General features: G+C 38.6%; 1 protein-coding gene across 2 annotated transcripts; it reads left to right on the forward strand.

The window, feature by feature from the left end:
- The first annotated feature begins 122 nt into the window (after nucleotides 1–122).
- LOC127006734 (fructose-1,6-bisphosphatase 1-like) lies at nucleotides 123–10,862 on the forward strand. 2 transcript variants are annotated; one of them, XM_050877009.1, is made up of 9 exons: nucleotides 123–289; nucleotides 1,723–1,911; nucleotides 6,509–6,653; nucleotides 7,587–7,693; nucleotides 8,033–8,177; nucleotides 8,499–8,627; nucleotides 8,929–9,042; nucleotides 9,226–9,313; nucleotides 9,538–10,862. In XM_050877009.1, the coding sequence occupies exons 2-9, from the start codon at nucleotides 1,733–1,735 to the stop codon at nucleotides 9,636–9,638; spliced, it is 1,008 nt and encodes a 335-aa protein (XP_050732966.1). In that variant the 5' UTR covers nucleotides 123–289; nucleotides 1,723–1,732; the 3' UTR covers nucleotides 9,639–10,862. The 2 variants fall into 2 exon arrangements, with proteins under 2 accessions (XP_050732966.1, XP_050732968.1); XM_050877011.1 differs by lacking the exons at nucleotides 123–289; nucleotides 1,723–1,911 and adding an exon at nucleotides 3,921–4,355.
- The last annotated feature ends 4,187 nt before the right edge of the window (nucleotides 10,863–15,049 follow it).

The raw sequence follows: 15,049 nt of genomic DNA on the forward strand, positions 1-15,049 counted from the left end.
CTCTCCTGAGAAATTACCTCGTCAACACTGAACAGACACACATCGGGTTCTTCAACAAGCAGTTTTAACCTTCGCGGGGGCAGGAGACAGCAGCAGTATTAATAGAAGACGGTAGTGGTTGTGAAGGGTGGGGGGCCTGCCTCGATCTCGTCCTCTCAGTCACAAGCTTCCTGGCAATACGAGCACCGGGAAACAACCTCAAGAGGAGTGAAGAGGTACAGACACATCATCCAGCTCGTCGCATACACCCGTAACCTCAAATCAAGCAGTGACAGTGCAGTTAAATCAAGTAAGCCCTGTTTTTGGTCGTAAGAGAATTATCGATTGCCGGGAGCGCCTCCAGTCTCATCCACACATTTTCTTTCCCTTCCTGAAAAAAACGCTATGGACGTCAATACATGTAGGCTCGTGGTGCGGCGTGCATTATTAATTAGTCATGCTATCATGCCATCCTTTAAAGCGTGAAATATCGAAGGAAACTCGATTGACACCTCGTACTCTTGTGCTTGCAAGGACATAAAAGGTCATTCATCGGACATGCGGAGGGAAAATGAGAAGCAAATAACAAACTCATCTTTGAAAACTTCTCATCTTAACTGTAAACTTCTTTTCTGGCCCTGTCATTATCTTAAGCGTGGAATATCGGAGGGAAAAGCTATAATTATATCGTGTGCTTGTAGCTGAGATAATTTACCGGGCGCAAGGTAATGAGAGGCAAACAACAAACTGATATTCTTATAAGCTTTCCAATGATCCATGTGTTCATATTGTATAGTATCGAAGAGAGCAGTTTGTAGAACACAGTGTGCCTCCAGTTACGGTCAAGTAAGGTACTCTATATAGGGCACGAGTATACATGGAAACCTAAACGAGACTGCCATCTTTGAAAAACTCCAAGAGCCATCTCCTCATCTTAGGAGTGAAATAACGGAGGCGGTAGCTTTTATATCGCTTGGTATTTACTTAAGGTCGTATGAAAGGTCACTTCTAGGACATTGGGTACTAAGTAGTGAATGTAACTCAAACTATATCCGTCAGTCAGTCAACGGGGGCATTCGCCGGGTGGAGGGGTGTCGCCTCACCCTCTCTACACCGCCAAGCCCGGGGGTTCCTCCGGGCGTCTCCATGCAGGCGGCTCCCTTCTCATTCTAAGCACCTTCTTCGACTTACTCAAACCACTCAAGCCAAGAACAATAGTAGACTACCATTTCAGTAAATCACATCAAGCAGCCACGCCTTAAGGCGTGGAATATCTGAGGCAGCAGTTCTGCTGTGTGCTTGCGGCTAAGGTCATGGAAGATTACCTATAGGTCACAGGTAGAAATAGAGACAAATTACACTGTTCTACCGTGTGCCTGCAGCTATGGTCATGGAAGGTTATCTGTAGGTCACAGGTAGAAATATTGACAAACTACAATTCTATCGTGTGCCTGCGGCTATGGTCATGGAAGGTTATCTATAGGTCACAGGTAGAAATAGACAAACTACACAACATCCTCTTTGCAAAACCCCCACCTCTAGCAGCCATGTCCTCATTGGAAACGTGAAATATTGAAGGGAAACGCAAGCGTTATACTTTGTGCTTGCAACACGTACAGGACACGAGTGGAGGTGAAGACCTAAAACAGTATACGTAGTCATTTTTTTTATTTATTAATTTACTTATTTATCTATTTATTTATTTATTGATTGTTTTTATTATTTTTTTCAAACTTCCAACAGGACCGGCAAGATGTCGAATATGGAGAGCCAGCAGATTGACACAAACTGCGTGACCCTGACGAGATACATCCTGAGGGAGCAGAAGAGACACCCCTACGCGACGGGCGAGCTCACTATGCTCATGATGGGGATCCAGACCGCCGTCAAGAGTATCTCCAACGCCGTCAGGAAGGCTGGTATTGCTTCCCTGTGAGTACCCTGGTATAAGCATGTATGTATGTCTGTAATGAGTTAGCTGCCACTCTTTTCCCCTAAAAACATGCATACACACGCTAGTCGTCAGAATTTCCCTATAGTTATCGCCGTTGTTTCATTTATTTATTTATTTATTAAGATTGCTCCATCCCTATAGGGGGGTGCACGGGCCTTGGCCAATGACGGGCCGTAGCAGGGTGCCGACAGACTGACTCTATCGGCCGTCCGGAGCGTAGCCGAAGAAGTCGTTCTGTCGACGAGCCAATTTAGTCGTAATCAATTATTGTAATCGTAATCCCGAAGTTAACCTCTATTTTGGCCATTCGTACATACTACTTTTTTTTTAGGGGCAGCGATTAGCGTACTTTTTTTAATGTAAAAAATCTCAAATATGACAGTCTTACATGTTTTTTTCCTTGGGCGTTTGTCACGTTATATCATTTTATCGGAATGGTATCGGAATGGTTACGTCTTTGTGAAAAATGTTACGTACGCCTTATACGTAACTTGAATAATGCCTAAACCCAAATCACCTCATATGTATCCAGAACCATATTAGTTTTATCCGAAATAGCTTACTTTTCCTCATCTATTTGTCATTCAATAGTATTGCGTATATTGACCCCTCCTCCGTAAGCCCATGAGTAGTAGTAGTGGTAGTAGTAGTAGTAGCAGTAGTAGTAGTAGTAGTAGTAGTACGCAGTAGTAGTAGTAGTAGTAGTAGTAGTAGTAGTAGTAGTAGTAGTAGTAGTAGTAGTAGTAGACGTAGTATAATTGAATAGTAGGTCGTAATAGGTGTAACGAAGTAATATAATCACCACCATCACCAAACAACAACAACAACAACAACAACAACAACAATAATAATAATAATGATAATAATATAAAATAATAATATAATAATAATAGTAATGAAATATAATGGTAATAATAATAATAATAATAATAATAATAATAATAATAATAATAATAATAATAATAATAATAATAATAATAATAATAATGATAATAATAATAATAATAATAATAATAATAATAATAATAATAATAATAATAATAATAATAATAATAATAATAGCTAATAATGATAATAATAGCTAATAATAATAATAATAATAATAATAATAATAATAATAATAATAATAATAATAATAATAATAATAATAATAATAATAATAATAATAATAACAACACTAATAAAGTAAGGTAGGTGCCCACACAATAGGGACAGGTTAATTCAGGGCCATCACCTGCACGAAGTCATTGATTCTGATAATATTCATAACATCCAGCAACTGTTATTATCAATTAAGAGGTACCGATCATGTATATTTGATAGATTCACTGATCAAGACTATTATGTGGCATTGATCGCGTCTCACCCGCGGTCTGCACCAGAGATACCTTATCTTATCAACGTTCTCAAGTGTGTCATTGTAGGTACGTACGTACGTATAACGATGCGTCTTCTTATCGCAAGGAAAACAGGTCAAGAGTTAGTGAAAAATAATTGCGCTATGGCTCTTCTGTTGAGAAAAGAGATGATACAAATAAAGTATTGGTTAGATTCAATAATAACTCGGCATAATAATAATATAAACTTTCCCTTTAGTTATATTTATACGTCACTAAAGTGTTCTCGCAGTGACCCTGATAGCTAATGCGTTTATCTTAGTTTACATAGTTATATATACATGTTCTGTTGAATTACTACCAATCTATAATATCAACTTTTCCCCCTTTAAGGCCGGTGTAACATTCTTGCGGTGGGTTTACCTCCCCGATACACCCTACTTCTGTTGTTCACCTTATGAGTTCTGGGACTTCGACCGAGGAGAAGGTTCAGAGAAACTCACCGTCTACTCTTCAATAATCCTTACCGTACACCGCAGTCAGCGTAACATACCTGTGTAAAAAAAACTTACCTCGCATCACTTCGCAGCTACATAACAAAACGAGTAACCTTAAACAACAAAGCGGGCAATGGCAGAGGCGGCAATATGACCAAACCCCCGTTGTGTCATGCAAAAAGTAGTCTACACCAAGGGAGATATGAGTCTGTACGATATTTGAGTGTGGTCACTGGCAACGGGGAGAGGAGGAGTTTCACCTTGAGCAGGGAATTTGTGGGGGACGTGGCTGAATGCTGACTAGAGAAGAGAGTAACAGATCAGCGTGGGCCTTGTGTGGCACTTGAGGTACGCCAGACGCTCTCCTTCTCTCATCGCTCAGCTCACCAAATCTATTTCCACCACCACCAAGATGAGTTCCTCCGGCCCAGCCATCGATACTAACTCCATGACGCTGACTCGATTCACATTAGCTGAGCAGAAGAAAGTCCCGCACGCGTCTGGCGACCTCACCCAACTCCTCGTCAGCATCCAGACAGCTGTTAAGGCTATTTCCTCGGCCGTCAGGAAGGCAGGAATCGCTCAATTGTAAGTGTTGCATTTGGTTATCGTATTCCTTTCATCACGCACTCGTTCAATGTTATATGTCTTCTATGACGTAATATGAACGGAGATAGCTGTAAAGGAAACTGCCCCGTCAACAGGAAGGCGTGAATGAGTGATATACTTCCCTTTTATTTATCTATTTATTTATTATTTAGGGGCCCCCACTAGTGAAAGAAGATCGTGATATGCGCGAACTCCTGCATTATTACGTGTTTTGTCATTAACCGTGCATGGCAAGGTTTAATTAATACTGGCTGGTAACAAATAACTGGCGAGTAGATAGATATTTCGGACCCCCACAGGTTAAACAGGTGTTCCGCCGAGTTGTCACAGCACACCTGCAATATGTTAACCATCTCCTTGGGGTTGTTAAGCCTTAAAGAATAGTAAATTTGGCTCTGTATCTTGTGGAGTAGTGGGTGATGTGATGAAATTAAGTTTAGCCGGCTCTTTTGTTGTAAATAAAAAAAAAAAGATTAGGAGACGATGAAATTAAGTTTAGGGATTAGGAGACGATGAAATTAAGTTTAGGGATTAGGAGACGATGAAATTAAGTTTAGGGATTAGGAGACGATGAAATTAAGTTTAGGGATTAGGAGACTTGATGAAATTAAGTTTAGGGATTAGGAGACTTGATGAAATTAAGTTTAGGGAATAGGAGACGTGATGAAATTAAGTTTAGGGAACGTTTACATTTAACTTGGGAGCTAAAATTAAAGGGACATGATAGAAAGAAACGTAATTAAGTTTATGGGAGAAGCCTGTACTCTGCTTTATAATACGCCTGTGATATGATGTTGATACAAAACCCCAAAACACTGAGTTGCTGAGAAAATGGTCGCTTGTACCGGTATCAGAAAAAAAGGAAAGAAAAAATAACCGCATCTCGAGGTCGGGGAAAGGTCGGTTTAGGCTTAAAATCGTGCCAGCAGGAGACACATTCCATTACAAGTAGTACACGAAACACATCAGACTGCAAAACAAAGACTGAATCCACATATATACAGTAACTGGTTTACTTCCATATAGCAGTAGTGACTTTTGGCCCCCCTCAAGGGCAGCAACAACACGTGTAACCTTGACTGCCATGGTAACAGCCTGGTAATGGCGTCCCCGCGTCCACCTCCGCTTATTAGGGCTAACAGGGCATAGGACGTTTTATGGGTCTCCACAGCACCATACACGTACATTATTTAACCCAAGGGATGTTATTAGACAGGGATAGGAAGAGTGAATAATATGCAGTAGCAACAATGAGCTTTCTCACTGCGCCCTTGGTCTTTCTTCTCGTTTGTGTTATGGGTCTTCACAAAGCTAAACACATCCATTATTTGGCCCAAGGGAGGTTAGTAAGCATGGATAGCAAGAAATTATAGTATGCAGTTGCAACAATAAGCTATTTTTCACTGCGTCCTTCGTCTGTTGCCACCGCTAGACACACCACCGCGTCGGCCAATCAGCGCGCAGCCTCCAGCCCGGCCAGCCAATCAGCGGCTAGACTTGTGGGGCGGGGCAGGAGGGCATAATGCAAGGAGACTATTTTGCCGTTCTCCTTGGCATGGTGTTGGGAAAGGGCTTGTAGACGTGTGTGGACCCATGCAACGCCAACTGACATTGAAACGTTCACCTTTGGCTTTTATAAATGGTTGTATTACTTCATCAGCAATAAATATAAAGCTTGTCTGTACCCTATGCTTTATGCCAAGAATTTTACCGTAGGCCTACTGTTACCCGTGTATGCGGTACTAATAATGTGAAACTAACTTCCATTGTGTTTCCTTTCCGTATTGATTTTCATATTGACTAATGTGTAAGTTGTGTAGCATAAAATAAATTGTAGTCCGCAAGTTGATATATAATAGGTAAATAACGCGGATAATAATAATAAGAAACAAGAGAAAAATTAATTATATACTCAACACACGGTAGTTTAGTATATCGTTCAATGACTATCTATATATCTATATCTATATCTATATCTATATATATATATATATATATATATATGGAAGTGTGAATAATGAGCCACCTCCAAAGATGTGAAAATATAGTTCATTCCATTCAATCACCTGAAAACTCAGGAGTAATTAAGGTGACAGGTATGTACGGTAATCATCAGGTAATGTCTCCTACAGATATGGCATGGCCGGGGACGTGAATGTTCAGGGTGAGGAGGTGAAGAAGCTGGACGTGCTGGCCAATGACCTCTTTATCAACATGCTCAGCTCTTCCTACACCACCTGCCTGTTGGTGTCAGAGGAGAACAAGACTGTGATTGAGGTGAGAATATGTAAATGGGCTGTTATTTTTGTATTATCATTATTATTACTTGTATGGTACTTAATAAGGTATAATTTTCTACAGTCTGATCTCAGTCTGCTGGTGTCAGAGAATTAGACTGTGATAGAGGTGAGTGTGTCCAGGCTATTATCTTTGTATTATCATCATTATTATTTGTATGGTACTTAATGAGGAATGATTTTGTATAGTCTAATCTCAGTCTGTTGGTGTCAAAGGAGAATTAGATTGTAATTGAGGTGAGGCTGTATCTGGGTTGTTATCTTTGTATTATCATGATCATTTGTATAACACTTTGAGGAATAATTTTGGAGTCTTGTTTCAATCTTCTTTTACTATTATTGCTATTACTATGATGTTGGATTGTCACTACTCGATATATAGGGCATAAGACATAGTAAAAGTATCAAGATAACAATATACATAGTACTTCAGAAATGGATCAAATGTTTCATGCTTTGTCTGTTCTTTCTTTTCCCTTCATGATATATATATATATATATATATATATATATATATATATATATATATATATATATATATATATATATATATATATATATATATATATATATATATATATATATATATATATATATATATATAAAAGTAGCCTACCTCTTTCTCTCGTATCCCTTATCTCCTAACTTATCTCGTTACAGTGCATGTGTTCTGTATGTTTATCCTTATCAAAGTTAACAGTGTTGGATACTGCCAGCCAGACCATAAGAGCTGATTGTCTTATTACATAAAGACAGTCATATCTGCAGCCTGTTCAATCTTTTTTTTTCTTCTTAATAAAGCGCATGATCAGGACAAGTAAGATATAATGTTCCTAAGAGTGGGACCAAGAAAAAAAATGAGAACCTGTTTCTTTCAATCTTAAATGCACTAATGAATCTAAATTGTTTGCAGGTGGAAAAGGAACGCCAGGGAAAGTATGTGGTGTGCTTTGACCCGCTTGATGGTTCCTCCAATATTGACTGTCTAGTGTCAATTGGCTCCATCTTCTCCATATACAGGTAAATACATAATGGCAGGGAAATACATAATGGGAAACTCAAGACACCTTCAACCAGTGTGACCTGTGTGTAAAGGGTTGGCAATGGAGATTTATCTGGTTAATATTTGTTGTCAGTTCAAATTTTATTAAAAGTTATTTCCCTTAAAAAAAATTAAGAACCAGATGAATATGCATAGTTACTTTAGTTACATTTCTTAAAGACCATTTGAGAACAGTTAATATGAAAAAACTTCAAAAACTTTTTCCTTCCACCCAGAGAATGTATTAGGGCATCATAATTCCTTTCTATTCAGGACTCTCATTTACTTGGTGTTCAGAGACTGCCTCACACCCACAGGAAGTCAACAGAGAACGAGCCCAATGTTAATGACGCCCTTCAGCCCGGCAACCAGATAGTGGCTGCTGGGTATGCCCTCTACGGATCGGCCACCATGATGGTCATCTCCACTGGCAATGGTGTCAATGGCTTCATGCTGGACCCGGTGAGTCAGGGCTGCCCAGGCTGAGCTCTCAACAATGCACCACCTTGGTTACCTAACCTTTTATGCATCTTACTCCTGCTAACCTACATGTTATGAATGAGGAGTAAGCTGTCATGCTGTGTCACCATGGTGCTGTCTGAGTGAGATTTGAGGCTCAACTATAGTGAGGTGAATATTGTCAGACTGTCAATTGAAACTCTGTCTGGAAGGTTCCAGAAAAGCCTAGAGTCATTTAGGCAATGATGAATATTTCTAGTCAAGAGTATTATACTTCCATATCTTGATGGGATTCAAGACTAATAATCCATTGTTTCCCCTCAGAGCATTGGTGAGTTTGTCCTTACTGACCCCGGCATGACCATTAAAGATAAGGGAAAGATCTACAGTCTGAACGAGGGCTACGCCAACCTGTGGGACCCAGCCATATCGGAGTATGTCCAGGGAAAGAAGGTTAGCAGTCTTGATTCAATGCAAGAGACACCCCATACCAACCCCCTGACCCTCCTTTGCTGCAGGACAAATTTAGACATTAAGGTTCTTAGTATTAAGTTATACTTGCACGTAGTATGTTTATCACATTTTCAAGAAACACAAACCTGATTGGTATTATAGTCACTTAAGAAGAAATATTATTGCATTGGGCTATTGTAGTATATCATCTACTATTTTGACTATTTTTAACCAGAGAATTAATACAACACTCTGATACTTTTCTTGTCACCACATAATGATCAAAATGATGCTCCTGCAGGCTAAGAAGGCAGGTGCTCGCTACATTGGCTCCATGGTGGCCGACGTGCACAGGACCATCAAGTACGGAGGCATCTTCATGTACCCTGCCACTGCTGACGCACCCAAGGGAAAGGTGAGCAACAGGTGGCACAAGAGCAAGCCATTTAGTATTGTAAAAGAAAAGTTCAAATTACCCTATTTTCTGTAACTAGAATGAAGTCAAATTGTTCTCCACCAAAAATAAGTCATGGAAAAGCTGCTTGTATTTATGTCCTGTTAGAAAAGTACTATACACGCTCTACTTTGTACTCTTCAGCTACGCCTCCTGTATGAGTGCAACCCAATGGCCTTCCTGGTGCAGCAGGCAGGAGGCAAGGCCACCACAGGGAAGATGCCCATCCTTGGTAAGAGCCTTCAACTCAGTGCAAATAAGAGGCATGTTTGTCTACCATTCCAATTTAAGTAAAAATGCAGCAGTCTATTTATAAGTAGCAGAGTAAAGATACAAACCAGATGCTACCATCACTAGACACCATATCTCCAACAAGCAGAGCTGGTAGTCATTATGAAAATTAAGAACAAAGGTCACCATGTGAAGCCTCTTCTCACTGCTTATTTTTCTTCACAGACATCGTCCCAACAGACATCCACCAGCGCACTCCCATCGTCCTGGGCTCATCAGGGGACGTGCAAGAAGTTATTGACCTATACAAAAAACACAATCTCTAGGGTAACCTGCAACCTTGATCAAGGCTAAATGTTTGAATGATTTGAGTTTGTTACCTTGTTGAGATTGAGATGTTTATTTTAAAGTGATGGAAGGAGTGCATGCAGTAAGTGGGTTACTTGATGGTGCCTATGTATGTCTGGGTCAGTATGGGCTGGAACCTGAGCAGCTTTTTCTTCTCTTAATTAAGTTGTCATTCTAATTTCTTTTCACTGAATTGTAAGTCAAATAACTTGATAAAGGTGACTGTATTTACCTGACAGCAACTTTCATCACCATTGCTGTTGTAGTTGAAAGGTTGCAATAATACAAGACTGTGAAAGGAAGGTTTGAAAATTCTATGCTTGTAAAAGTAATTCACTGTTCATACAAAATTCCCCACATATGTAACAAAATGGAGAGGTATTGTTGAGGTGGCTGTGTAACCCCGTGACCTAGCCTTCCCCAAACCCTCACACCAACCAGGGTCATGTATTGTTGATAAAAACTCTGCAGTGCTCACACTATTAAGATTTAGTTCTGAACAAAATATAAATCTTTTTAAAAGTACCACAAATTCTCTTTACTTATAAAATGTTCTTAAATTATTTAACGGAATGATTATTTCTTCACACAATTGTCTGAACACATAACCTTAGTCTGGTGGCCCACATGACTGTGGGAGTGACAAAATGGGAACGCAATCAAATTTTGGACTAATTTAGGCAAAATTTCACATTATCTAATTTGACTAATACAACTCCTATGGAGCATAAACTAACCATCATTCACATTTAAAAAAATAATCTTAAGAACATTACACCACATTTTAAAGCTTTAAACAATTTTTTTTTTTAATATATTATGACAAATAACGAGTGTTACCACCGGATTAGTGTGACGCCTCAACTCTGAGCCACTGTACTAAGCCTTTGCACATTTATTCTCTATGAACCAAGAGCAAAGCCAGGCTTGCCAGCACCCTGTATCATGGAACACATGAGGTTGGTTTCATATGAAAGCCACAAGTAAAAAAAAAAAAAAGTCAAACACTGAATTTCATTGCCACACCCACACCTCTGTCCCCTATGTTGAGTGCTGACCCTGACTGAAGCTTCACCTGACACATGGGTGCATAGATCCTGGTGAGTAATGATGAGTCAAACACCTGCCCTTCTGGCCCCACACTGCAAAGTGTGGCCAGAAGGGTCGGAAGAAAACAACACATCTGCTTCCTAAAACAAAACTTCTAATTTGTTTCCCAGTCAGTACACACACATTAAAAAATTCTAAAAACAACCTATTACCACTCACTCAGTACAGACTATGATACACACAAAAACATTTGTATGAAACTGAGGTGCTCTCTCCACAGAGCAAGATATGATTGCACAGACTTCGTTCACACAGAGCCCTTTCGGAAGGTTGTCAAGCTCAGGTGCTCTCCACAGGTTTTAGTTAACCTTTAGCAGCATCTTTAAAATATTACCCAATAGTGAAATTTTGTTGTTTTAACATCTGGAATACTTCAGATACATCATCTTCAAAAAGTTTGGATAAGTCCCCACACACCCATTCAATGAATGACTGTAGCAAATTCAATCAATAGTTTTAAAATTTCAACAATTTCTGTTACTTGCTTTGGCACAAAAAGTACTATACCCCATAAAAGCCACGAACAGCAGGTGGATCCTCAGTCCTGGACATTAAGCTGAAGCTCTGTGAGGTGTGGCCTTGCTGCCCTGCCCTCCTGTGCGCTGACAAACTCACACAAACCTTACAACCTTACTGTGTACTTTTATTAATCTGAAACAAAGCAAAAAAACTCCCATCAAACCCAGAAATAGTGCACTATACTTATTACTATACATGTCTGGCAGTGATATATGTAATATTTTATTGTCTTTCATACCTTCCTACCTTACAACAGTTAAAATGCTATAGTTCCTTAAAATAACTATAAACCCTGCAGTGAAATATGAAAGCTCAAAAGCATACTGGGTACTGTTTTTCTATTTATCTACTATCTAAAGTATCTTCAATGACCTGTCCCCTCACTGGAACTCCCCTCAAAGGGTTGGCCACAGCAGGAGCATCTCCAATTTTCCCTTTGTCCAGCACTCTCAGCATATTCAAACCCTAGCCCATTGACTCTCCAATAATCATCCATTCTTTTGATCCATTTTACTGGTGACCTTCCCCTCATAATACCATCATCCTCAATCCTGCCCTCATACACTCTCTTCACAAGGTCATCCTAACTCATTGTCATCCCAGGTCCAAATCATCTCAAGAGTACCATTTTTCACCCATTCAAGCACTCCACAATCCCCTCATTTTTATGTTACACCTCTAACTGGTAAAGTAAGATTTAAAAAAAAAAAAAATAAATAAATAAATAAAAAATAAAAAATAAACATTCTGGCCTCCTATCTCTCAACTCGGATCACTGGAAAAAATAAATAAATAAATAAATAAATAAATAAATATATATATATATATATATATATATATATATATATATATATATATATATATATATATATATATATATATATATATATAATACTAAATAAATATAAATAAAAAGGTAAACAGAATAACAAAACAGACTAGTTAAAGTCCCATACTCACCATCAGGTAGTAATTTGTACCATGGCTGGGTTATCCTCCATTCACTCAGCCTTCTCCTCCACCTTGCTCTCCTCTTCCTTCTTTTCCTCCTTCTTCTCCTCCTCTGCTGCTTCACCGTCAGCAGCACTATCAGCACTAGGCTCCTCTGCATCCTTTTTTGCTTCTGGTTCTGCTTCTTTTTCTGTTTCCAGTGCTGCCTCCTCTTTCTTCTCCTCTTCCTCTTTGTCGGCCTCCTTTTCTTCGGCTACCTCATTCTCTGCCTCCTTTGTATTTTCTTCTTTCTTCTCTTCCTCCTCCTCCTCAGCAACTGGTTCTTCCTCCTTCTTCTCTTCATTTTTCTTTGGCGGCCTTCCTCGACGTCCAGCTGGCAAAGTAAGCACAAAAAAATAATGCAAGACTGTGATAATTTACTGACTTTCTTTAATCACTAAAATATTAACATTTCAGTCTCTTCCATTATAATTACATTCCCAGTATTCTCTGACTAGCTTTATTTTCTTTCTCCTAACATATTTTAGACCTTTCACACACTACTTCAATTCAAAAAATTTCATAAACTTATAAACATTCTCTTTCCTTTATGCTCTTCCTACACATACTATTCTTAAATTATTCTGTCTACTGTCATTTTTCTCTCAAACTCTTCCTCCACTGTTACATTCTATCCCAACAAGGCTTAGCACACCTACATTCAACAGTACTAATCTACAAACCTGTTTTAATCCTCTTGACCTCCTTTCCCCCTACCCTAGTCACATATCCCCTTACACAAGACCACCAAGCTGCTGTTTGTGACAGGAGGAGTGGTAACTCAAGAAGGCTGATACGCAGGACTGACATCACATAGCCACAAACAATTTCACGCTTAACTATTCTGGTGACAGCCCATTTTTCCTAACTTGTCTTGTGTTACAACTATTTAATCACCGAACAATCTGTATAAGACACCACATTCTGTGCACTCACCCACCAGCAAAACATCAGTGCATCATTTTTATGTATTGTGAAGTGTTTTTCCTAAGTACTGGTGCCTATCCCAGCCTTTTATTTTTAGATTTTACCCACTGCTAACCTGGTAGCCTAAGTCAAAGCAGGTATATAAGTAACCAAGTAAGACTAAGGTGCTACATATATCTATGACAGATATGCTGATACATTTTAAAACAGCAATATTTATAACTTTTTATATTCAGCAAGACTGTGCAGAATATATATATATATATATATATATATATATATATATATATATATATATATATATATATATATATATATATATATATATATATATATATATATATATATATATATATATATATATATATATATATATATATATATATATATATATATATATATATATATATATATATACACACACACACACACACACACACACACACACAAGGCTCATTATATTTTGCCTTGAAGCACTGTCACACTATTGCATAACACATCACATTATAGAAAGTGTTCAAGGTGTGCATTAATTTTCTTGTCATGTACGGTGGGTGCTCTAGGAAAAGTTCTACATTCATGAGCATCAAGCACTGTAACAATTTTCCTACTCCTTAAAATAGATGTCCTTATCACCTTCAGTCTCCTTCATGCTCTGAGAAGAAAGTGTTATTCAATTCAATGCCTAATAATTATCAACACTATTTCCTACTCTCATGCCCTCTGTGTTGGAATATATCTCACTGTTCTTACTTTGGGGTCCATCTCTCCTACCAATGTTTGATGCACAAGAATATAAGAATTAAAAAATAAATAAATTAATAAAGTAATACAAGAAGCCAGTCAGCCTACACATGACAACTCTTGGGAACTATTATAAATATATTGTAATTTAAGTGTGCCTATTCCATTCCTATTTCCATGCTATCATAAAACCGAATATTTATTTTGTCCTTGTCATCTATCCACACTTTCTGCTCCCACATTTTTACCACCAGTAACTACATCTTTTCTGTTAATTACCTTTGTTAATCATTATTATTATTATTATTATTATTATATTATTATTGAGATCCATGAAAGAGCACCAAGGAAAATAAATTATATACACCCCAAACAGCCCCCTCTATGAGCAGACGTGGATCTGAAAAATAAGGCAGTGAAAGGGAGGACAAAAACAATGTTGATACTCTTTTGTGACCTTTTTTGTTATCTGTCCCCACTTCCCTCTCACAGTTACAAAATCTCTCTCTCTCTCTCTCTCTCTCTCTCTCTCTCTCTCTCTCTCTCTCTCTCTCTCTCTCGACCCAGACTTCCTTAGATTTAACATTTACTTAAGTAGAAATGCAAAGTCTTGGTGGCATATGATTTAATATAATTTCACTTGGGTTTAGGGATATTCTGGACTATAGGGTCTGTGTGGTCTGTATATCTATGTAAATCTCTCTCTCTCTCTCTCTTACTTCCTGGGGTGGCCGCCTTCCTTTCCTTCTTGGTGGGCGGCGTGTACACGTCTCCCCTGATGGCCGCCCTCGTTCTCCTGCGGCCCGGCGTCTCCTTGTCGTCGAAGCCCATCTCCTTCAGTAGTGCCTCGCCCTCAGCCGTCGCCCGAGATGCCATGCTGGTCCGGCTTTTCCTCTGTGATGGTATAAAGATCATGAATATTCAACCATAAAGTACCTATTCCAATATTCAGGTTAAGTGTATGGCATGGAGTTATATTAATGCTATTTTTAATTTCCTAATACCGGAGCTACTACAGGTGATTGCAATATATGAGAAAAGGTTAATAAAGTGTGTAATTACAATGACTCAAAACTCGGTAATCATGCAACATAATTAC

The sequence above is a fragment of the Eriocheir sinensis genome, chromosome 33 (assembly GCF_024679095.1).
Source record: "Eriocheir sinensis breed Jianghai 21 chromosome 33, ASM2467909v1, whole genome shotgun sequence".
In the NCBI taxonomy this organism is placed as follows: domain Eukaryota; kingdom Metazoa; phylum Arthropoda; class Malacostraca; order Decapoda; family Varunidae; genus Eriocheir; species Eriocheir sinensis.